The sequence below is a fragment of the Meleagris gallopavo genome, chromosome 7, assembly GCF_000146605.3.
Source record: "Meleagris gallopavo isolate NT-WF06-2002-E0010 breed Aviagen turkey brand Nicholas breeding stock chromosome 7, Turkey_5.1, whole genome shotgun sequence".
In the NCBI taxonomy this organism is placed as follows: domain Eukaryota; kingdom Metazoa; phylum Chordata; class Aves; order Galliformes; family Phasianidae; genus Meleagris; species Meleagris gallopavo.
This window is the reverse complement of record NC_015017.2, coordinates 11879246-11905346: the sequence shown is the minus strand read 5'-3', so window position 1 is coordinate 11905346 and position 26101 is coordinate 11879246. Positions and strand designations below refer to the sequence as shown.

The following is a 26101-nucleotide window of genomic DNA, read 5'->3' as shown; positions in this document are numbered from 1 at the left end:
ACTCCCATCATTACAGATTATACCAGTGTATCTCACTGAAATCACTCGTGTTGTACTGCTGTAAAAACAAGTAGCCAACAAGAAGCAATGAAAGAAAAGCAATGAGCACCTATTATTTTTCTCCTAAGAATGAACTAAATTCTTTTCAAGGCTTTCATTTACTCACCACTATAATAAATTAACCTAGACTATATTATGAATGGGCCAAAGCAGTATTTCTTTTGTATGATCTATTCGTTTCTCTTCAAACCCCAGCCTACTTGTTGCCGAGGCTTAATAAATTCCTTGTCGTTTACGTCAACAGGTGCAATCTACTACCATTAGCCAATCGTCTACTTCCAAACTTCCACGCAGTATTTGTATGTTTACTTACATAGGCAGATGTACTCCTAAATGTGTAAGTGCAGGCTTTGTATGTATCTTTAATATTCTGGAAGTTTTAGATTCATACAGTGCTAGCAACCAATTAGAAATGACTTCTCACACATTTTAATGCTGTAGGTAACATTACATTCTTATTAACCATTTTATATTAGACATTGCATTCTTATTAACTGTTCTATACTAATATAAATACATATTTATCAATCCATAGTTGGATTGAACAGTTCATCTAGAGCAACCAAATTCCCTTAAATGTTCTAAACTTTTTTTTTTCCTTTAAATATGTATTTTTCAATTTGGAATAATGTGACTGTTGAGTCCTGAGATGTCTCACAGTAAAGAATTTATTCCTTCCAGTTAGACTAAGAAAAAAAAAAGTCTTGACAGACAATATATCACTGAAACCACATGTATCAAGCCATTTTTATAAGAAAAAAAATGTTCCTGAAACACAATTAATTATCAGTTATATAGCAATGAAAAGAGAGTACAGAAAGAGAGTACAGGACAGGACAGTTGTGAAAGCCAAGGCAGCATTAGTGATGTTATACTCATTTTAATCAGTTGCCCCTGTATCTACTGTACAGAAACTAGAAACAATGAATGGATAAGAAATGTTATTCTCTAACACTATTTATGGTTCCTGGTGAAATTGTTAAATGCAGAAATCTGTTAGGCTTGGTTACTACAGTGTAACATCTGAGATACTTTAAAGAGTGTGACATGGCTTTAATTACCTTCAATAGTTCAGTGGAGCTGTAAGGTGAATGCCATTTTCTGTCACTTCCAAGCTGGCAGTTACCTGGTTGATGAGATCAGAGAAGGATGTGCAAACACATTCAGCTGTAGAGAAGAAATGCTGCTTCAAGGTTGACTGTTGATCTGAAAAAACAGAAGAACAGGTCTTTCAGAAAACTTGGTTGCTGCCAGAACTCTAAAATATTCTTCATAAATCTCTAATATAAGACAATTCTGTATAAGCAGCAGCTTTTTCTGTCACTCTCCTCATTACAACCTCATTATCATAATGAGTGTTGAACAAAGTTTTGCTGTAGTAAGACTATTGATTACAAAAGCATTTTGTACTGCTGAAAGTTTGCCTAGGACTAGAGTAAGAATTACTGTGTCAGAGCATTAGTTGACAACAGAAAAGACCTCCAGTGCACCTCATCAGTATGAGTTTGCTCCTCAATTGACTGCAGAGACTGACTTCTTCTCACATGCTTGTTTTAAATTACTCAAGCATTAGGGGCTATAGTCTACCTTAAAGGAGCGAGTTCTGCACCTTACAATATACCTATACTGCACCTTACAGCAATGCAGTACTTTTATAATGGCAAGGGCAAGATTCCGAGTTTCCTCTGAGAGTTAAATGACTATGAGTGATTTATAGAGCAAATTGGATGAAGGTGAGAAGATAGTGTCTATATAACTAAAAGAACTTGTACCTGGTTGGGCTTGAAGAGACAATGCATCCATCAATTTCATCACTAGCTGCTGCAGGTCCACTTCACCACAGAACTCCTCCTTATCAGATGGTATCTGTATTGCAGCAGGAGTAAGAGCTGTATTCCTTATGATGCCACCGTCATAGTTTTCCATCAATTCAGGCAGATATGTTTGATTATCTTCTATTTTTCTGAACTGTCCCATAAAAACTCTGTCACTCTGCAAGGTCACTGATTTCACCGGGTCTTCTGAGAACATGAAGTCCACTGTAGCAGGAGCCTCAAGTGACTCTAAAACCTGTATTCTATTTGCAGAGTTGAGGTGATTCAAAGCTTTCCAATCTGAACTTGTTCTGGAAATGGGTTTTATTTGAACAGGATTTAACCCACCCTGCATTTTGCTTTCCTGAAGAACATGCTGATCTCTTGACATTGTAGTCTGACATAGTGAAAATGAAGGATGTGCTGTTGACTGTAAGATTGTCTACGGTAGAAAAAACATAGAAAATATATAATGAAAATAATTGTTGTTTTTGTATGTTGGTAGTACTAAAATAGGTGGGAAAATTCATTTTGAGACAAAATAATATATACATATATAATTTCTGGTGTACTTTAACCAATAATTTTTACAAATAAAGTTATTTGCCTGCAGTGAAATAAAACTTTGAGTTTGGATAAATCTATGTGCCATTTTTCCCCACAATTCCAATCTGAGGACATATGCTTTAATGCCATTGAAAATTGAGGATAATAATGTTCTAAAGATTAAATTTGCAGGAAGTCAATCTAAAAGAATTAAACTAGGGGAAAAAACATATATGCAAATTAAGCACTTATCAAACACCTCACAACCACCAATATACACAATTCCAAAACCAGGCTAGCTTTGCTGCCACAAATCTATTTGTAATATTCTATACTGCATGAGGATGGCAAACACCATTATAGCATGAGCACTGAAGTAACTGTGCATACACTGGGCACCTAACTGCAATTGTGCAGTCAATCCTGCATGTTGTGGACAGGACAGCGTCACAGCACGCAGTTTGGTGACATGCCAGGTCATACTGGACTCCATGTGCAGGTGCCATAAAGCTGTGCACTGCAGATGTGTCTTGTATTCCTATATGTTTGACCTGAAAAACACTCTAAAAGTAGCATGGCAGAAAATGCCACAAAATGGTGTAGTGTAAAATATGTATGAGTTCCCTATAACACAGAATCTCTTCAGAACCTCAGAGATAGTTCAAATGAACAAGAGTTAATATAACTGAAAAGAAAAAAAAGTATTTTCTCTAGGAGGTCTGCATTACATCCCAGTACATGACAACAATTAGGAATGATAGAACAAAATTTTATTTATTCTGTGCCTATATAGCATTCCTCTCTAAAGGAACAACTGCAATGAAATATCTAATACTTCCACTGAGAACCATTTTCCCACTCTTATCGGAATTCTTTCTCATTATCTTCACTGCAATATTATCTAAACATCCCAGACACGTCTATCTGTACTAAGTGCTAAATATATTTAGAATAAGAAGAAAATCCCTGCCACAAAGAGCCTATCTGCTCTCTATGAAGATAAAAACTGGAGCTGACTGAGCAGATAAACAGAGAATGCATGAAATAGACTCAAGGGAAGTGGTCTGCAAGAAAAGTAGTTGTTAGTGTTCAATAATTGTCTGTAGCTGAGAAGATTCTTCATTAATTTTATCACTATACCTTTATTTCTTGCTTCATTTTACACAGCTCCATTTGCAGGTTTCCATGGGTCGCTCTCAGGCGTAGGAGTTCTGCCTCTATTTTGAAGCTTTTGTCCTCCAGGCAGTTATGAAGAAATTGCATTTTGTGCTTCCATTTATTCAACTGCTTCTTTGTGTACCTTTCAGGGAGACAGGAGTGTGGGAACATTTCTAGATCCATTACACACACACATATTTCCAATCATGGAAAAGAGCAAACACTGTAGAGCAGTTTCTTCTATTTGACAGTTGAGCTTCTGGCTGAGATGACAGCATTTCAGGAACTGGGCTGTATACGCAGACTTATCAAGAACAGGAATGTACTGGGGGAAAGATGCAAGCTGAGTGGAAGTGCAGTCAGGACAGAGACTTGCATCTTGGGGTTTATCACTCCCATAAAGACAGCTGCAATACAAAGAGCAGTCCCTCTGTCTAGGAACAAACTTTTCTGGCAATTCTTAAGGCAAATCTCTGATCTGCAAAAGATTTGCATCCTTTTGCTCTAGGCATCATTAGAAAAAAAGCAGCCTTTCCCTCTCTAATTGAATCCTTTCTTGCTCCTGGCATTCTGTAAAGCTTGTCTAACAATACCAATAGTCCCTGTGCAGGCCACTTTCCCTTGAAATGATACTGAGACTTTCGTGATTAGAAGCTTCACTCTCTCACACACAGGGAAGATTTAGAAATTACCTACACGGAGCACAGCATGTTAAAACTACTACCCATATCTGTGGTCTAGAGGTGGGATCTCTCTAAGAAGTCTGGGCAGAAATACAATTCTGCCTTTCCCACGGCTGAGGTGAAGACAGAGAGAAAAACTGGTTAATGATGCAGTAATAAGCCAACTGTCAAATATTACCCTGCCAGAACAGTTATCTGTCTCATTTAGTTACATCCAGAAGTTTATCTGATTCGCTTTTTTGTGTGCATCTATTGGCTTACACAGACAACAGCAACATCAGCTTTACTGAAATCATGCACAGTTTGTCAGAATGGGACAAGTTAGATCACTTCAAATTTAATATTACAGTTTGGTCCACTATTAAAGCATTTAATGGGCCTTTACTGTAAACTAATGACTGCCTTGAACTACCTCAGAGTTCAGTTCTATGAGCAGACATAAACTTTGTAAGCTGGTCCACAAATAATAACAAAAAGCTTCCCACGTGCAATGTAATTCATTCACCCAGTTATGACAAGCTTTAGGTCAAAGGGTTTTTCTTTGCCTGAAACTGTTTTTCCAGTGATCTTCACTTGCAACTTTTGTCACTGAGTTTTTTCATTCATCCTCACTTGAGAGGAATTATTTAAAATTTCAAAATCATTCACTGTATTGTTGTCCTGGTTTTGGCTGGGATAGAGTTAATTTTCTTCTTACTAGCTGGTATGGTGCTGTGTTTTGGACTTAGGAGGCAGCGAGCTGTTGCACTGTGCATCTTTTTTTTTTTGTACACTATTATTATTTCTCCTTCCTTTTTGTCCTGTATTACTGTCTTTATTTCAATGAGTTTTCTACAAGTTTTGTATTTTTTCTGATTCTCTCCTCCATTCCACTGAGGGTGAGGGGAAGTGAGTGAACATTTGTGTGCTACTGAGCCATCTAACACATTAAACCACAACAATTGCCCAGAAGTCGTTGGTCATTGAAATACTGCTTTTACCTACCTGCTCTTATTGTGAATACTCCTGATGGAATCATGCATTTTTAACACATCTGCTTCAAAAGATGCAATTGCCTAAAATATAAAAGAGAAAAATATCTGTTCATAAGTTATCAGCAATAAAATTTTATTTTATTTGCGAATTATTATAAACAGGCATGGCAATTGGGGGATTTGACCTGTTTTATGGATTTACTAGCTACCTTCTTAGTTAACTGATTGCACCGAACAAATCATTAATGTATTTGTAACGGCTGTTAAAATGGACTGAAAGATTTGCTCAATATAGGCTAGAATTCTTTGTTATATGACACTTTCTGAGTGTTTCAGAATATGTTTTCTCTCCAATCAGAACAAAACCTAATTCTTTGAAAATCCTGAAAAATGAAATATTCTGATTTGGGAACAGTCTCTCCCAAGTCACACAGCTGCTTTGGGACAAAGAAATGTAGGAAGACAGACTGGATGTAGAAGGGAGAAACTTCTGGGCTTTGGGTGCATGTAGTAGCCTCTGGGCCATGCAGAACAGTAGTTCCAGAAGTCATGGAGACAAAGGTTTTCCAAATAAGATGCTTTAGAGGTATGACATGAGCTGGGCTGGAACCTGGGCAACCAGGTTATTTTGAGACCCATAGCTGGGACCCTAGGACCTTCAAGCTTATGGACAATTTTAAAAGTTACTTTGCATAGGACTTACAGTCTGCATCTTTTTAAGCAATCTGCACTACTGTTAGAAATCAGTATTAAAATACTCCAAAAGAATTCCACCTAAGGGAAAATTCAACAAGACAGTAATTGCATTTGACAGAGTACCACTATAGTTGTGTCTCAGTGTCTTCTGAAACGACAAGTATGAACCATCAAAATGACATGCCTAAGCATTATCTGCTCACAATTGCTCCTGCAGATATGTGCTTGCTGGCATTATATCTCATGCTGGGCAGAGACCTAAAAGACAGTCTTACTTCAAAAGGACAAGCACAGGACTAGCAGCCAAGGGAGTGACCTGACACATGCAGGGTAGTTCGCAGTTACTGCACTCTTGGCTTTGGGAAGAAGAGAATGAGTAGATGACACAAACTGATTTGAACACAACCCAGTGTTCCATATTTTCCAGGTAAGGGCAGAACTATGAACCTCTCAAATGAATATAGAAACACAGAACTGCTATGTACTTATTTTTATTTACACTATCCTTTCCACTCCTCTAGTTTGTTTCTGTGCAGGGAACCTGGAAACAGATTGGCGGAAAGCTTTTATGCATGAGCTATTCCAGTTGAAGTGGACACTACTTAATCCTTAAAAAGAGCCCATACTGTCCTCTTATATTGCTATAGTGACAAAGAAGGTCTTTACTTGATGCTTGCAGTGTGTGGTTATGATGGCATTTTTTGCTGTCACAGTAGAGAGAGGGTTCTAGTATTAACCAGTCTTTAACATGCTGCTCTAAGACAATTTGAAAAGAAAAAAGTTAACAAAGCAAATATTCCTACAAACGCTACCAAAAGTCACGGAAGTCAAGGAGTTAATGACTAATTTTGTTCACTGAGTTTTCAGTTCCCCCATTCTTCACAGAAAGGTGAAGCTGTTCATTACATATCTTTTGCATTCATAATTAGACATCAATTACATAGTTAACATGATAGGTCTTCTTCCAAGCTTTAATTCTATTGCACTTTGATGTCTCACTAACCTGAATTTTTGTCTTGCCTTGCTTCAGTATCTTGCTGTTATTGTCATTCTTGTGCAGCACAGTTCTGTTTTTGGATATAAACTTGGGTGATTCCGGAATAGGGTTGTTCACTGGGAGAGACAGGTTTTCATGGCTAGGGAATGGTGAGGCACTGAGTTCTGCTGGGGGACTGTATACCAACAAAGAAATACTGAGTAGAGAAAAGATCAAGCTTTATATGGTTTTGGTACCCTGAAGGATCAAGATGAAACTAAAGTACTGAGGGCAAACAAACACCTGCACTATTGACTAAGAAAGAGGTATGGTCTGGCTATGCCCACTGGCAGATTTTGGCTGAAAGAATGAAATTTCTTAAAACAAATTCTAATCTTTTAACAGAACCTCAACATCAGATTCTTCTCTCCTTCCATTTAACATCAGAGCAATTTGCTCCTTCTCCTTTTCACATTAACTAAATATTTTGGGAAATTCAATGATAAAAAGATAGCAAAGGGCCAGACATCCTGTTGTGCTGGTTATTCTGGAAAAGCCCAGATACCTATCAGCCACACAGTGACACCTATAAAATGACACCCTCAACTGCTTCTTTTTCACTAAATGCTATCCAAGCATAAGGTAAGAAAAAAAACACTTGAGAATCACAGAGAAATCTTGATTGCTCACAGAAGGATTAAATGATATCCAAGAATGAAGAAATGCATGACTGTTGAGAAAAAGTGGGGATATATAAACAATGGAAAATGGTTTGCATTTCACCACGTTCTGAAGAACAAGCATTGAAATAATATTCTTTATTACAATCATTGTAACCATCATCCATTGATCGTAGCGAAAATAAAATAAACAGTTTCTAATATTTACCAAGCACTATAGTGTAGTTTTATAACCAGATCTTTCTCTTTCTTCCCACAAAGATGAAATTATTTTATTATAACTCTTTTAGAGAGGAGTGATGCTTTTTTCTTTGTTTTGTTCTCACTCTCATTTGCAGAACACGAGATGTTAAGAGTTACTAGGTCTTTACACAACAAGAAAGGTTTTTCAGCTTTCCTAAGTCTGTGTGCTTATCTCATATAATTGTTCTCTTCAGTTTCTAAATTTAAGTATCAACCAAAATCCTGGAGCAAAGGAGTAACTACACAGAAAACCATAAAACAACTTCCAGTGCTCATCATTAACTACTGCAATCTGTGGAAATATAGTAATGAATTTATACATTAACTAAAAGCAGGCAAAATGAAACTGACCTAAAAGAACTGGAATCGTAATGCAAAAAATCAGCTACTCTCAACAGTGAGTAATCCCACAGAACTGCTATTCAGTGGGACTCGAGTAGAATGCTACACAGTGAAAGCACTGTGGGTCACATGCAGGAAGTATTCACTTAATTTCCAATGAATTTGTCACAGAGGAGGTGCTTAAAATCCATGCGGTTTTTCCATGACAGGTACTAAATATTTGCAAATGCTTGACCTTAGTCTGAGCATTAGATATGGCATGGAAAGAAAGAGATGACATAGGGAAGGAGGGAAGGAAGACACAAGCACGTTGTATCTTTTAAGACAACTGGTCATTAGGTTGTCAGCATGGTAATCATGGTTAAGCAACAGAACAATGTGCAGCAGTTTCCCATTTATGTTTTCAATTTTTTATGGAAAAATCATGACACAGTCTGTCATAACAAAGTCACTTACTTAAAGAACACAGTCAAGCAATATCCTACAGCCTGACACTTTATTCAGAGAAAAAAAATTTATTGAAAACAGAAACTCACCGACTCTTTTTGTGAGTAGGGAAATGCCTCTCCTCCATTATCTCCAGAACCTTCCTTTCCTGAGCCTCCTTTCTTCTGCAGCAGTCCTGAAACAGGTTGTTTCTGACAGTGCAGAGAAAGTGCTTTGCATTTGCCTTTGCTGACATCTGTTGGGATAAGTGATAACAGAGAAGGGAGTGAATTTTCAAATTGCCCAAAAGTAGGCATAGCCCAAGGCAAAGGCAAGACAAATTTCCAGCTATTCAACAGTTGAAGACGTTTCATGACTGCTGTCTGAGATGTGGAGCTTGGAGCTGAAGAGGATGATGATGCAGGACCACAGGCAAGATCAGCTCAAATTCTTTTCTGTAAGTGAAATATCCTGCCTGGGCCAAACCAAAGCAGCCTGGAAATGTTTAATGCAGTGTTTTTGCAAATGCACAACAAGAATTCTGTCCAATTAGTTCATAAGTTCTCTTTTGAACAATAGAAAAAAAGTAATTTTTAAATTGGTATGAAGTGTTAATGTATACAGCCTTCAGTGTTTCACATCCTCCTCATACAGCACAGTGAAAACCATGCTTGCAGTTGTCACAGCAGCGTCAGGTAAAACAGCTATGCTCCACAACTATATTATGGCAGGACACCAATCAATTCTTTCCCAGAAAATGACTGGTGCAGAATATTGGGAAAGGCTTAACAGACTGAACAGGAAAACAAGAAAACATACAGCATGCATCCCAGTCATTTCTCAATGGTAATATTACCACAAGGTGTCAGCACAGTAAAGAAAAACAGTGCTGACACTTTAAATCTATCTCAGCATCCCACATCCTGGTAAAGACAAAGTAAAAATGTAATTGATCGAGGACTGCTAAAAGTAGAATGTATGGGAAAAAGGGCTCACTAGCAATTCTTACATGTTTCACAAAAAGAGAAGAAAGAAAAAATGGAAGAGGGTTGATTTGGATGAGATATTAGGAAGAAATTCTTTACTGTGAGAGTGGTGAGACATTGAAACAGGTTGCACAGAGAGGTTGTGGATGCCCCCTCCCTGGAAGCATTCAAGGCCAGGCTGGATGGGGTTTTGAGCAACCTGGTCTACAGGGAGGTGTCCCTGCCTATAGCAGGGGGGTTAGAACCAGATCTTAAAGGTCCGTTCCAACACACCCCATTCTACATAACTTGAGTACAGCTATTCAGTTGCAATACTGCAGCAACAACATAGGAAAACTTAATGTCATGCATTATAAGAGAGAAAGAGGACTTGATTTTAAACCAAAATTGATTTCACTCACTCGCACTAACTCACTAACTCAAAAGTACAACTGTACATGTGTTCAGGTGGTCTCTCCAGCATTCACATACCAAGATGTATGTATCCACATGGTATGACTACAATGACTTACACTGACGCGGAGGAAAAGAGACGCCATTTCTCATTCAGACTCCTGGGTTACTTGCACTGTGTTGTTTTTTGGATGCGCCTTTAATTCCTTTAGGAACTCACAGTCGTGATCTTTCGTCTCTCCACCTTTGCTCAGTTCTGTGGGTCATGAGGATTTATTTGCTATCTTCTGTCTCCTTGGATGTTTTACAGCCACAAGTCTTGTTCTTTACCTTCATGTTATTATTTTCAAATGGCTTTGTCCTTTGTTTCAGATTTTTTTTTATTTTCCTAATCTGAGCATCCTGAGAAGCTGTGTGTATGGAAGGGCTATGAGCTTGCTGACCAACTAATCTAGGTTGCATCATCTCCTGACTTGGACACATCCCTTCTGCTCTTCCTTCTCATGTTCTGACATTCACACCTTCCCATGCATTCCCCATTCACATTCAATTGAATGTCCCTAATAGAAATCTCTGCATGAGGAGGTAAGTTGTCATTTGATTGTTCTGTTTTCTCATGGAGCATAAGGAAGGATATTTGGAGGAATGAACATCTCTATATTATTTTAAATGAAGATATTAACCAAACATCTCCCTGGGAAGAGGACTTGCAGTCTGACATTTCATGTCTCTATTCAGTTATTTCAGAACAGAATATTTCTTAAGTTAGAAGTCTCCTTTTTTTCTTTTCCCTGACTCACTGTTCTCAGATAAATGAATCCTAATGCCTCATGGGTAGCATGGCTGAAACATACATAATTTTATAATCAGTTTAGCTCGAGAGTGTATTGTCAAATTGCCCACATAAAGAACGAGAACAGGGGAGTAGGACTCTACCTGCACACAGTATTCCACAACAGGATGTGAACTCTTATGTGGTTTGCTGAGACGGCCAGTGAAAAAGCAGACCTGGCAAAGGTCAAAATTCAGGCACTTCAGACAGCGATACCTGTGAAAGTAAACAAAAGGATTAAGTTACTTCCTTGCAACTGAGAACTTGCTATAAGTGAGCTTGACTACTAGAAATTCATATCCTGCATTCTGAAATGCAGAGAAGCACCTAAGTTAGAATAAAGATTTTCACCAGCATTTTCTGAATAGCAAGCATTATTTTGTCCACATGACAATGGAATAATCTCCAGAACTCAGTCATGATTTTTGGTATTATTAATTTGCTGCAATGAAATTCAGTCAAAAAAAATCACCACAGTTGCTCTAGTATCATTTTTGAAAATGCAGTGACATCTTCACATGTTTCTTATAGGTTACCTCTATCTGCTGGTCTCATTGAACTTTAATGTTACTACACTATTGACATATAATATATATATAATGTATAACTTCACAAAAATTCAAAAAAAACAAACACAAACCCTCTAAACTTACTGTTAGTGAGAAGACAGTAACAGTAAAATGCTGCTCTATGCAATCTGGTCCAAGGTCTATTTTTTTATCAGGAGGCATTTTTACCTAGATGAATAAGGTTGTAAGATGGCTATCTTAACTAGACAATTAATATGCCCAAATGATCATGGGAAAAAGAACTACAATATGAGATACATAAGCTCAATTTGTGGCTTTACCACTGATCTGCAAGTTTACTTTCCGTAAGTGTCCACAATAATCCTTGTGCCAGTGAAATAAAGTGAAACAGGATGGAAGCCTGAGCCAGACTGGAGCCTGGGATAGTCCTCTCTTTCCCACATCTGATTTGTTATGTTCAATGTCTATTGCTTAATATAGTAATTTAAGCCTGCAGAGTATGCAAACACAATAGCAAGAACTTTCTACATGGATACTATAGATTACAGTAGTTACTGACATACCTGAGGCCTATAATGGGGAAAGTCTTGCAGACTCTACATCTAACGCGGTGAGAAACCATTTCCGTGGCTGATAATCTGTAACATGTAGGGAGCCATTGTAGAAGAGCAGGTCCTGATCTCAGCCAAGACAGGAATTTTTCTTCAACAATTCCTGAATTCAGAACCTGGAAAAAATACACGTTTCAAGGTCAGCCATTTACTTGAAAAGAACTAATGTCTCATCTACAGTTGTTAATAAAAGTTTGTATGGTGGACTCTGCTAGCAGGCATTTTTTCATTCATATAAAATGCTACTGGGTTTAAAAGGTTTAGAATACATGCAAGTCTTTGGTAGTATCTTACCGAGCATCTTTTCTATAGATATCACTCCCTCTATATTGTGAGAATGACAAACAACCCTGCTTCTTAAAAGTATATATGGTATATGTCACACGGTGATACACTTCCAATCTTAATTTATCATCAACAATCAAAATAATTTCCCAGGACATCTGAATTTCACTCACCCCATGGAAACAGCTGTGAGTAGCAATTTCCACACAAGACAAAGTGCAGCCTTCTCCTACAACGGCTGGGATCTGCATTGAGAAGAAAGGCTTAGAAACACTTCAATAAAAAACAGATGTTCCCATCATGCCCAGCTGAGATGGTGACAGCACACCGGTGGCGAAGAGCCTATATAAATTCCATTTGACATACTCTTCTCAAGAAAAGCTGTTCAGATTCATACCATCAGTGCACAATTTCAGGGTTCAACATGCGTCAGAATGCTTTGCTTCCAGCTCACTTATTCTAATGGATCGATATACTTCGTTGCCACATTAGAATACTGAAGGACAGTAGGTTTGAACCTCAGGAGTCATTTTAAGACCCCATTTTTAGCACCAGTTCAGCTGGCAATACTTGTATGCTAAGGCATTATTCTGCAATTGCAAGCTATTCTAGTGACTGCAAGCATCTGAAGATAGAAATTGCTTTAGGAACTGCTGCATGCAGTTGTTCCCAGAACCTTTAAGCTCAGGCAAAATGAACACACAGATACCGATGTCAGACATTATTTAGACTAAGAATAGCTAGAGAATTTGATTATTTTGCCTACCTTGCATGATAGATCTCTAAGCCCACAAGGTGCCCTGCTGACATCAGTCCCATAATATAATCAAACATAAAAAGTATCAACAATATATGTTCTTCTTTTGGATTAGAATTCCTCCTGTGAGACTTGTTACCTAAAAGCACTGCAGCAGCATTACCTGATTCAAGTCTGTTAGCAGGCTTCTCAGAGCACTACGGGTAATCAAGGCCTTCTTCCCATCAGGAACAGCATAAAACTCAAAGAAAGCTGAAAACAACCAGAGAAAGGAAACTAGAGTCCTAGCAGAGCTTGAGGAGCCTTCTAGTTACTTATTCTCAAAATATCTGCATGATTATTACAAAGTATCAAGTAAACCTCTGAAAACAACTCTCCTTTAATTCTCAAACCTAGCAAGCACTCAGTGACTGCTGACTATGCTTACCCCAACAGGGAAAAGAGAAAGTGGAGAAAAGCAAATTAAGAATGAAATTAAAGCAATCTCTTATCCTTAAAAGTTAAGACTGGAAAGATGGAGGAAACATGAAGCTCATTTTCATGGTTGTAAGAAACATAGTTAAATATATCCTATTTAAATTGTGAATTGTCAATTATAAGTAATTTGAAAGAAAATGCAATTGAAAGAAAATGAATAAGCAATGGGAGAGTATGCAGCCAATATGCCTCTTGCAGTTTACTTGTTCTCCATTTTGAGCATTTAATTCAGGTGGAAGCCTTTGTGCTACTCTATGCACTGGGCTAACTTTATCTTTTATACTTCTTTAAGCAGTTCTTGTCTAATATTTAAAAGATCCCTAATGACTTCCTGGATCAAATATATACATTTGTTTTCAGCTCTAGTGAAATTTAAAACAAAGGGTTTCTGTTCTTTTCTGCTAGGCAAACAGAACTTGGCCTTCATTACTGAGCTTTAACCATTTTGCAGAGATGAATATGAACGCTGATGAGAAAGTACTTTTCTGCATCAGCCTTTTCCTACAACATAATTTACTTGCTGCATCAGATTTACAGTCTTTTAAATTAAAACAAACAAAAAAAAAACAACAAGAAAACAGTTATTTTCTCAACATTCAGTATTTTACACAATATATAAAACTGTACATTTCCCACCTTTGTATTTAGCAAGTAGAGTGTCTCCTGAAAGGGCAATTAGGGCAGCTGCAGCAGATCTAGTTTTGATATAACCTGTTCCAGATCTAGAAAAACAAAATCAAATACATTACATATACCAAGAACACAAAACATGGAACCTCTAAAGAAAAAAATAGTTATGCTGTAAGATAACTTTAACATTCATATTCACAGCAAATGTAGCACTGTAGTGATATTTTATGTCTAGGACTCTTTGTGACTGAACATGACTAAAACATTCAAGATACCATTCAATCTTAAAACAAAAATACAGTATCTCCTTACAAGATCTCACATTCTAATTAAAACATAACATTATTCTTATAATACTCATCCTAAAAGTAATTAATTAATTAATCACCCTCTTTACTTGTAGAAGGCCTTCCCAAGTATGGATGAGAAAGCAGGACTACAATCTGTTTTTTCTACTATATCATCAGGTAACCTCACTGCAGCCCCAGACACACCCCTGCACCTACCTCTTGGATTAACTTCCTTTAATTTCACTGCAATTCAAATAGAACATGCATAGAATATTCACCAGACATTGTTGTTTAATGAAACTTACAAGAACACTTTTGTGACAATTATTTTCAAATCTCATGAAGTATACAACCAAAAACCCTTATAAAAGTTTATGTAAGCATGCAATTAAACAACCACACAGACATGGCAGAGCACTTGTATGTTCTTGCCTTGAATTACTTTCAATAGGTAATGGAAAGCAGAGAACAGCAAAGAGAAAACATGTTTTGAAGAAAATTACAAAATGCATTTTCTATCCTATCTATGCAGCTTGTGAAAACAAAAGAAACTTGTGAAAGCAAATTTATAAAAAGATATTACAGCATAAAGAAAGTAATATACCATCCTTGCAAAACAGAAAAAAAGACCAAGATAGTCCTGTTAAGGAGATTCTTCTAAATGGTTTTCCTGAGGTGTACTTAGAACAAGAAAATTACAAAATACACTTGATGTTTTTAGCTCTGCTTTGAAATACATCTGTTTATTCTTAGACTTCATTGATGTTGGAAGTACAAAAAAAATAATAACATGGGATCTTAAATAGTAGTAATCATATGATTAATAGTAATTCAACACGGAATCCTGTAGAATACCAATATTTTACTCACATTCTCAGTAAAAAGCTTTGCTCCGATGAAAGAGGGAATTAATTTCATCTGTGGTGAGTAAATTCAACAATGAACTAAGCCTTTTATTTTAAATCTGATACAGTAATGAACCAATCCTGAGATTAATTTAAGTTTGATATCTGGAAAAACTTCTTTACAGAAAGGCTTGTTAAGCAATGGAATAGGCTCCCCAGGGAGGTGGTTGAGTCACCATCCCTGAATGTGTTTTAAAACTATTTGGATGTGGTGTTCAGGGACATGAATTAGTGAAAGGTTGTTAGAGTTAGGGTAGCATGGTTAGGTTCTGGTTGGACTTGATGATTCTGAAGATCTTTTCCAACCTGAGCAATTCTAAGATTCTAATGAATTAATCCATATTGTTTGTGAATAAGCTGAAGAAAAATGAATAATGGGAAGCGGCTGGTAAAGTCTTTACCTGTGCATATACAAAGGCAAATATGGATTTTTATTCAGAAATGTACCAAAAAAACCTTGGCTGTCAAGTGAAGAGTGTCTCTTTTGTACATTGATGTTCACAGAAGAAGCTAGTATACGCAGGCAGACATCTGGACTTCTTGGAATTATCTTACTACCGTTTCTCTGCTAATGTTTTGTGCTCCACCTTCCCGTATCTGAAATACATTGTGCACAACTTAAAGAAAATACCATCATCATGGAAGAGTTTAATACAGAAGTGACATAAGAATGGTAGAAATAGAATTGATCTAGCAGTACTTTGTGATGGATTTATATTTGTGCTCTCTCTCACCTGTCATACATGGCTTCTAGCAGGCTCAATGTGAATTCGGCAGCTCTTGGATCTACCTGGCCTGGCTTTTCTAACCTTGCTCTTTCAAACAGCTCCTTCAGCATTCCAGAGAGCTGCTGCACTTTCAGAGAAATGTCTTTTTCCCTCTGTCTCTGCTCACTTGATACAATGTGCTGAACCAGAGAAACATTGATCAAATCCACTGTGGGAAAACAAAAGAAGAAACAAATGAGGATTCCTGCTTTCTCTTGAGTGGAAGTTGGACTTCTCTTTTTTAATTAGAAGTACCTACTTTAATTAAGTCTAGACAATTAAGTTTAACACAGTATGTGACACAAAAAAGAAATAAACAGGGAAAGGTCTTGCTGGGTTTAGGGATACAAGCACATCTTGTGAGGCTATAAGTGTAGAACAGCTCAATTAAGATTTTCTGGAGATGATTTGGAATAGTTAGGAGGGGAAGGAAAATAACATAATGAACTACATGCAACTAAACTGTAGACCTACATTTCATTGTATATGTAGAAACAGAGACTACAAATTTATGCACCATTTTGTATTTCAAAATAAAGTTCCGTTAGGACTGTGGAATCAATGTGTACTTTGGAGTGGGGTTTCTTCTCATTCCAGATGCAAAGAGAAATCAAATACTTTGGCCAAGAAAGCTGCTAATATGTTATACTATAAAATGTATCATAACTAATATCCAGTGGGAAGAATGAGCTATGACTGCTTAAAGGGCACATCCAGTACAACAGAAGCATGATTAATTAGAATCAATAATGAATGATTGGAGTATATGCATGTATTCATCTCTCATCACTCTCAAAACAATACGGCTGCTGAAGAATGAGAGAAGACCCTAAAATATGTCACCAATTGTCTTTCCAGTGAAGACTGAAAGTATCAGTGCTAGACAGTGGTGAAGCTCCATCTGTGTGCAATTCTGGTCACCAGTGTTAAAGGAAGAAGGTAAGTGGAGTAGTTTCTATGAATGCTGAGGCAAAATGGAGGTCTAAGCAATAGAGCTAATGAAAACCGTGCCTCTGTGAGTTAGTACCTCCATGCTGTGACAGCAGCAGCAGGCAGATTTAGTATGCCAGGGCTGAAATCCAGCCATATTCGTTCACAGAAGAGCATATTCAAATACACATGGCCACAACCAACAAACTAGACGTCTTTTGACATTCCCCTAAACATTTGACTTGTTAACAATCTGTTGTTAAAAATGTAGTTATTACATTGGAAAATTCAAGATTTCCATGTATTCTATCTCAATATGGAATTTAGATCCAGTTATTTCAAATCAAGCTAGGTGCCCCTGGCTTTGTTCCATTTGCTTGCACAGAGTTATTACTTCAAATGCAGGGAGAATGAATGCTAGGCTGGGGTTTTCTGCCTGTCATATTTTGGTTTGTTCTCATTAATACTTATAATATTTCTCATTAATACTTGTAACATTATAATATATGCACATTATAATATTTATAATGTTGTAGTATAGTAATTCTCATTAATTCTTCTAGTGCCTGTATACACATTTTTGATTATCTATGATTACTTCCAATAACTCAACTCCTACAGATAATATATAAAGATTAATTAATTGCCAGAGATGTCTATATAACAATGTAGATAGAAATAACATCTTAGTTCTCTCATGCATTTAGAATTTATTAATATGTTCCAATGTATATTCAAACAAGGAGAAGACTGATCTGTATACAAAGAACTATCTAGCTCTTAAGCGTTTATAATGCACTCTGAATTCTTCAGGTGGAAGATGAGAGAGGAAAGTAATGTAATAACTCATGGTGACAGCAACACAGAATTTTTACACATTCCTCTTCCCGTAAAAGCAAATAATTTTCTTCATCTACTAACACTGGCACAGACTTTGTAGTGAGCGTAGTTTTAAGGCTGTTCTGTAGACGGAGCTCTGAATGTCATTGAAAGCCTCTGAAAAAAAATAATAGAGTAGGTAATTAAAAACAAACAAACAAACAAACAAAACCCCCTGAACCTAATTTTGACTTGGTCAAAACCCACCACACTTTTTTCAAGGAAAATTCTGACAAATTTTGACAAAAATGAAAGCATTCTTTATTTTTCCCATAGCTTTGTGAGGAAAATAGTCTTACTGCCAGTGGCATGATGAGTCAGAAAAATTGTATTTAACAGTCAAAGCACACCTGCTTCTTCAGGAATTAAGTCACTGAAAAATGGATATGCAGTATGTGTACTTTTAGGTAAGATCATACTGAAACAATACTTCTAGGCAAAACACATTCTTGGTCAGAGTAGAGATGCTTTTCTGCTTGGAACAGTTTGTCAGTCTGTACAGCAGAGTTATTGTTCTGGATGCCCTTTTTTCCAAGCACTAAACAAATTTTCTGCCAAGACCAACATCTGGAATTGTCTCATAAGATAAGCAGTTTACCAGGGCAACTAGCTTTTGACATCTCTGCTTAGTAATTTCACTCAAGTTTCTCAACTAAATCCTATGCCCTTACATTATTTCAAGTCATCCATTTCACATCACTAAAGCATAATTTTCTGTGTGGAAAGTAAGGGTTTCAGAACTTGACTTATGCCTGCTACTTTACACATATCTAGAGCCACTCGACAAAAAAAAAAAAAAAAAAAAAGGGTCTTGATCACAATAGCATAAGCAACAAATAATACACATAACCGGGCAGGCAGAAATAATTCATTTAACTCTCTATCTGTTCAGTATGGAAATGGGCCAATCGGTGTGCAATGGTTCCACACAAATGTTCCAGACTAATGTTAATAGTCAGCAAATTATGGGCTCTGCTGGTTCCCAGATGCAGCAGATAGAAATAAGACCTATCTGCCATACCATCTGTCTACTTCTGCTCTTGTCACATTATGTTTCATGGTACTATTTCAAGATCTAGAGTAGCATGTCATACAATGTGAAAAATGAGCTTTTACTTCCATGCAGTATCAGTTCTCTTTCTTAGTAATGTGATCCAAAGGTTTTTTGAAAGAAATTCTGATTCCCACGGTTTTCAGTGGACTAATCAGTAAGTCCCAAATGTTTATTTTCTTACTTAGAAACATTAGAAACATATACAGAATCCATCTTAAATACTTTCCACACACAAGATGGCTTTCTAAATAGGGAAAATCTGTTTTAACAGCCATTTGCAATAAACTTGTTTTCACTACATCTGTTGTTCAAATTCATTCTGGTAGGCAATATCTAGTATCATAGTAAGGCATTTTGTGCCAGTCAAGCAATAGTTCACTTGCATGAGCATACAAGTCAACAGCATAAATAAATAAATAAATAAAAATTAATATATATGTATAAAATATATCAGGCTAATTATTTATGAGAGACTACTTGGCAAGACAGAACAATTAAACATATTTCTCATACTTTCCCCTTGGGCAGAAAAGCAGCATGCAATCATTCTGCAGAGAGTCAAATTTTACCTCAAGACCCATAAATGCCTTATGTTGAGATGCTGACAAAAGAATTCCTACATGTATAGGACATCTTCAGCTGGTTACTTTCAGTTTTGTATTGTGCACTACTGGCTGCGTAGCAGATGAAACATCATCTACAGTTTTATACTTAAAATGGGTGTGTATAGCCATCCTTCATGCCTATTCTAGAACACGTGAAAAAAGATTTATGTTGTAAATTTGGAAACATAACCCTTGCATGCTTGATCATTCCATGAATCAAGGTGGTAATGGCAGGGAAGGTGCCATGACAGATGTAAAAGCAGGCATGGCAAGACAACTGTGTAATTTGTCAGTTAAGTTTTGTAGCACAGAGATTCTGAGAATTGTGTACTTCATTACAATTTGGTAGTTTCCTTGTAAACAGATAGAGAAATATCTTTTGAGAGAAGTTGGTAAGAAATGAGAAAAATCCTTACCCTGCAAGTCTGGATTCATTTTAAGTGGGCAGATGGGATTAGACATTCTATAAGGAAACAAATCAAAGTGGAAAATCACATTACTGAGGCATATTGAACCATTCCAATCAAACCTAACAATCTGAAAAAATTACTGAATGTGTTTCATAGATGAAATTAAACAGAATTATATAAAACAACACAGTAGATTTGATGTCAGGTGTGGAGAAACACCAGAAATTTGCACGATCTCTGCCTGGGATAAAGTAGGGGCAACTGTATTAACTGCAAAACTGCATGAAGGAGAAAACTGTTCAGAAAGCAGTTGAAGAACAGGAAATGAGATCTTTGACTATTCAGGAGTCCAGTGTTTACATATAAGATTACCACATAGTCCACACCGTATAATTTCAAGATAGTTACAGTATACCTTTACACCAGACTGCTGTCAAGATTCAGTGATTGCAATTGCTTGCAAGTCTATACTCTAAAATTTTCAAACCAAAGTGTTCAGGTTAGCTGACAGTATTCCTTCTTTGACCTCAGAAGGAAATGAAAAAGGAAGCTTAAGCATGAATCTGCTCCCTAACATATCCCTTAATGCGAAAGTAATTGTGTCACTGATGATAACAGAAACAAATTCTACTGTCAGAACTTATGTCTTTAGTACTTTAAACTACATTACATTTTTGAATATAATAATATAAATTTGAATTTGGTATAGAAACTGTCGGCTAATACTACAGTTGAAAAACACTAGGTGTAACAGGCGTAAGTTACCAAAGATATTTATTTATTTACCAAAGGGTACACACACACACACACACACACACATATATATATATTTATTTATATGGATTACAGTAGAAAAGAAATGGAAACTCAGTAGAAATAAAAATTAAATAATTGAAAACTATCTGAAGCCTAAACAATAAATTCGATATTAAAACAAAACTTCCCCAAGCTTTCACTGCTCGACATTTCTTGACATTTTTGCAGTGAGTCATTGATCATTTGCCAGAAGCATGATAGAATATTGGCCAATTATGAAGCATAAAAATTCATTTATCTATAATTATTTAATCTATCATAAATATATTGTTCAGCATCATAATCGGTAGAAGTTGCAACTTTGTGTTTCAGTTTCTAAATAACCCATAAATATTTAAAATAATGGGATTCAGACTTGCTTTTATTACTTCCTCATTATAGAGTACAATGCCTCCATTTTTATTGAAGATCCTCTTTGAAAGAAACACCACTGTTCCTTTTTCAGCATCACTGTTTTCTTCCCTTAGCAAGGTTTACAGCTTGAATTCAACCTTGAGTTCTGCAAGATTGCAGTTCTGCCCAACATTTACATAGGCATGTAACTTTGCTTATGCAATTACTCCTAAACGGGCGCAGTATGTCTCCGCATACTTTGACAGAAAAATCAATTTATGGAAATCACTGAAATCAGAAGATCCTAAGCAGTGAATTAAACATAAGCCACATGTAGCAACTTAAACTCTACGTTTGATAAATGGCAGATGTACAAAAACATAACTTGCCTCTTTTTTCCTCCTTTTGTCTCTCTACCAAAGGTATGTAAAACAAAACAAGAAGATGAATATAAAAATGCACAGGCTAAACTCACCTATCTTAGAATTCAGTTTACTCACTCTAATAAGAACAGCTCCATTGGCTTCACTGAGTTTAACAGTGTGCATAATATATTAGCACTTGATACTTAGGTAGGATAACGAGCTCTCCATCCAGTACAGTGAAATGCTTACCCTATAAATTACTCATACGAATAAATACATTATACATTTGTACTGTGGTCCTCAAGGAAGGTATCAAAGTTAAGTACGTGCTTAAGTGTTTTACTCAACTAGTGGTCTTGATGCAACATCATAATGTCAGACAGGCCAGCTCCTGACTGCACTAGGACTGTTCTGCTGAAATGAGTGGGATCTACTCCACTGTTTGCGTATCTACCTCATAATGAATACAATATGAAGGAAAAAGATCATCCGTCTACTAAAACATCACATCTGAATTAATAATGGTCACTGATAGCTATTTCAGCCAGTGTTTTTGGATGTATGTGCCCTTTACTAATAATTAAGAGCAATTCCATAAAACAAAAAAGAATTACAAAGTTAGTTACAAATGTACAGAAAATAAGTTTTATAATTATAAATTCTAATCCCACTAACTCAACTATTGTTAAGTGCAGAACGACAGTAGCCTTATTCTGGCACCCTAGTATAAAGTGCAAGAAATTTAACAGGCTTTAACCACCTATATGTATTTTGTATGTCTATACAGATTCTCAGAATACGTTCTTTAGCAAATAAAATGCACTTTTAAACATAATGTACAATTAAGTTAAAATACAGAAAAAGACAAATCAGATCAAGTAAAGCAGAAATCTCTCAACAGATCAATTGACTTGATCACAGAAGCCTTCCTTCTTTTGAAATCAGTCAGACAATGTATGAGCAACATTTTAAATATGTATAAAATAAAGTACAATTACTTCTGTTTCCTTAAAAGGGTGAAAACATTCCATGTTGTGTTCAAAGGCTGAAATTACCATCTCCTTGTAAATAGAGTAACAGCACTTACCTTTATCTCAGCTAGCTGCTAAAAGCCCATAGGTCAGAAAACACCTTCAGAGAAGTCCAGTAGTTTTGTAGCACTTAGAAGTTGACTTCAAGACACAGTTCTAAAGGTTTTGCTTTTAAATGAATGCTGTTCTCAACAAATGCCTAGCAACAGCCCAGATCAAAGCATCAGGTAATTGTCTAAGCAGTCAAAACAGAAAACACTAATTAATTAGTAATAAATATCTTCAATAATTCAAGATAAAACTTCTTTGATCTTTGTTTCAAAGCCAATTTTTCTTATCATTGGAGTGCAATGTTTTTCAACTGAGGGGTCTCTGCAAAGCGTCTCCCAGTTGCTGAGAAACAGTGTTGCTATAGAGAGGAAAGAAAAGGTGGAAGCTGGAACACTAAGGCAGCAAAAGGGCTGTAACGGTGCAACAACACAAGAAAAAAGAGTAAGCCCTAGTGTTAGTGTCCTACAATAAGGAATGTTCCAATTACACAGAAAGCTTACACACTGCAACAGATCCAAATATGGAGAATATATAAAACATTTTTTAGATATATCCATTTATCTGAAGGGCAATTGTCATGTTTCTCACTGTAGAACACATTTCTCAATATAGTATTCATCAAAGCTATGAATACCCTGCATACACAGCCCCAGCAGTAACTTCTGAGAAAACATGCACAAGCAATTAGTTACTACTTACAGAAAACCCACATTTGTCAATATATGACTAGGTCTAACATGATACAATCAATACAATCAACTTTGAATATATTGTCATATTTTACCTTTCCTATTATTTTTATTCTTTCATACAGCCCTAAGGAAAAGACAAGAAACTTTAGTTGCTATTCTGTTATGTTTCCCTGAGTAAAGATCTGAATTTCCTCACAGGCCACTAATTAGTTACTGCAAATTAGTTCATAACTATTATTTAGAGTAATTTTGGATATAAGAGATGTCCAAGACATTGTTTTCTCATTCTCCTCTAAAACACCGAGGTGAAATTCTTCATGGTTCTCAGGCAGTAACTCAGAAGCCCAGTAAGTCTGCATAGAAACAAAACATTTCTGCAATATATTTCTCATTAACAGCTGTGCTTTCTTTGTGCTTGAAATGCGTAGTTTGAACTGTTATCTCGACAGGAGAGTAAAAGAATTCAAATATTAAAAAGACTACAAGATCATACTCCATATAGAAAAACATAAATTTAAATATATTTTACAGAAGTTCCTGTCTTAGAATAAGAAACAAATCAAGTGTAGTTTGTAAAAACTACTGATAGCATCCTTCTCTCCTATAGTCTCCCAAGACACCCAGCTCCAGATTCTCCTAGAGATTCAACCAATTTTCTATGCATACAGTTCTAGAAATTAATTCTCTGGAGACCGTTTCCATATGAAATTAATGATTGCTAGCCCCCTACTTCAAGACTTCCTACAACTCCTGCCTCTACAACTTCCATGTGAACTTCCCCATGAAGATACTTGTACCAGTGAAACCTTGCTTTTCCCATATAAATTTTGTGTAAGAAACGACACTCTCATTTCCATCTCCCCTGTGAAAGCCAGGTTTCCCAAGCTCATTTTTCTATGAACTCCTCATTCACCAGCTGGCAAAGAACACAAACTCCTCTTGATTTCCTCGCGTAAGATGAAGGCTATCCCTGCTAAGAGTTTGAAGCTCCACTTGAAGAGAAGAAATGTGTTATTCCAATTGCATGAGTCCCATTCAAAGAATAGAAAACTTTTTATTTTGCTTTTAACATTCACAACTGATAAAAAATTAGCAAGTACAATCATAGTTCATTTATCATAGTCCCCATCTTTAACATACTGAAGACATGAAAATGAAAGCAGTTCCTCAACAACCTGTTTTAGACAAGGACCTAATTAATTGTATGTCTGACTTGAAATGTATGAGCAGTCCCTATGAAACTAATGAAATAAAATAACAGAGATAAAAATGATCTTGTCACCAAGAAGATGCACACAGTTAAACTGTTGCACTAAAAATCAATCTTGCCTAAGAATAAACATTCTCACATTAGAGATGTTTATCATAATCTACAACCACCATAAGAGGCAGGAATTTGGAGTTATGAAACCACTGCTCTGTGAAACTTTGCTGAAAGTCATCCTAATATGAACATTTCAGACATGAAAGAGTTTTTTTCTAAACAGTTCATTCATCTGAAGAAGTTGGGCATAAATTAAATTCTAGACACATTAAATTGAGTGAACGTTTTCCTTTGTCTCTAGATTAAGACTTATACTTATACTGCTCTTGAGATATTTTCCACCTACTGATTTCCAAGATTTGGATGAAGACAACACAATAAAAGCTATGACAACACTTAGCATTTCTTTGTAGTTTACTCTTTTGAACAATAGAAACATCGTTTTAGCAAGGGAATTTTCACCATTTTCTCCTGAGGACAACTCTTGCTAAACTGAGCCAGTAGGAAAAGCTTCCATCTCTGTAAAAACAAAAAGCAAAAGCAGTACATATTTTTGCTGATTTCCAAAGAAGGTTAAACTTGCAGAGAGATAAGCTTAGATAATTTTTTAATACTGTGGCCCTTGATGCTACTGTCAGAAAAGTAAGAACTAAACCGTTATTTGCCAGCAGTGGAGTGACTCACTGCTAAGTATTTAAAACAGCTACAGGAACAGGGCTGCTCTAGAAAAGGAGTGCCACACAAGTAGACAGCAGAGAGGAGGACACTCCTATCTAACTGGGAATCATCTGTCTGGGTTAATCAAAATTACAATTAGAGGAATAAATAAATTCTGCATTTATCAGGAAAATCATCTTGTGTCGGTAGTTCTTTTCTGAGAAACGAGCATGGATAACAGAAAGGCTGATGTGCTCACTAAGGGCTCTGTGCATCAGCCTCCAAATAGCTGCCCCATTATTTACCCTGTCTCTTAATGCATTCGATCACCGGGTAGGTAGATAACACATGCAAAGTGCAGGAACTAAAGTACTGGAAAGAATTCTAAAGGAAAACAGAAAAAAAAAAACAACCTATAACTAGGAAAAAGGCCAGTAGGATTTGGATGTAGAAAGAAATGGCTAGAACAGAGGGAGAGCCTGGGAAAATGTATGGATTTGGGAGCCTGATCATAAAGACAGTGAAGTTACGTTGAAATGAAAAATAGTCCAAACTAAGCAAGCTAGAAGGAATACATAAGGATAATACAAAAGATTAGGGATAAGCACAGAAACATCGTATTCGCATAGAAGTAGATCAGATTCAAGGGAGTTTTGCCATAGCTGTACCATGCAGTCTGCAGACTTCCCACCGCTCCTAATATTAGCAATGGATACTGGAGTTGCTCGATAGGTTTTTAGTTGAAACTTGTCGTATCATTGTGTATTGTAAAATTAATTAATGATAAAACTGGCATGTTGTTAGTGAGTGAAGCAAAATGGGTAAATAATTTAAAACGTAGAGATCTTGAACAGATCTTTCATCTGTTGTAATTGGAAGAAGTGACAGATGTGAGTGCTTCTTACTGGCATCTGACATTGCCTTCTTTGTAGCAATAAAGAATCTCTTTTTTT

General features: G+C 36.4%; 2 protein-coding genes across 6 annotated transcripts in view; both read right to left on the bottom strand.

Moving 5' to 3' along the window:
• Positions 1-24783, bottom strand: part of DYTN (dystrotelin) — a 56001-nt gene extending 31218 nt beyond the window's left edge. The window contains exons 1-15 of the mRNA XM_031554170.1: positions 22541-24783; positions 19946-19992; positions 17913-17987; positions 16029-16230; positions 14106-14191; positions 13156-13244; positions 12409-12480; positions 11903-12066; positions 10914-11025; positions 8709-8854; positions 6935-7103; positions 5246-5316; positions 3561-3720; positions 1833-2316; positions 1122-1266 (exon numbers count right to left, since the gene is read on the bottom strand). Coding sequence (XP_031410030.1) covers positions 1124-1266; positions 1833-2316; positions 3561-3720; positions 5246-5316; positions 6935-7103; positions 8709-8854; positions 10914-11025; positions 11903-12066; positions 12409-12480; positions 13156-13244; positions 14106-14191; positions 16029-16230; positions 17913-17987; positions 19946-19991 — 2019 coding nt within the window. The 5' untranslated portion in view covers position 19992; positions 22541-24783 and the 3' untranslated portion in view covers positions 1122-1123. The remainder of the gene's footprint in view (positions 1-1121; positions 1267-1832; positions 2317-3560; positions 3721-5245; positions 5317-6934; positions 7104-8708; positions 8855-10913; positions 11026-11902; positions 12067-12408; positions 12481-13155; positions 13245-14105; positions 14192-16028; positions 16231-17912; positions 17988-19945; positions 19993-22540) is intronic.
• A 104-nt stretch (positions 24784-24887) lies between these two features.
• Positions 24888-26101, bottom strand: part of MDH1B (malate dehydrogenase 1B) — a 9089-nt gene continuing 7875 nt past the window's right edge. For all 5 annotated transcript variants that reach the window (XM_010713483.2, XM_019617044.1, XM_019617045.1 and 2 more), the window contains one exon: positions 24888-25010. In XM_010713483.2, coding sequence (XP_010711785.1) covers positions 24979-25010 — 32 coding nt within the window. In that variant the 3' untranslated portion in view covers positions 24888-24978. The remainder of the gene's footprint in view (positions 25011-26101) is intronic.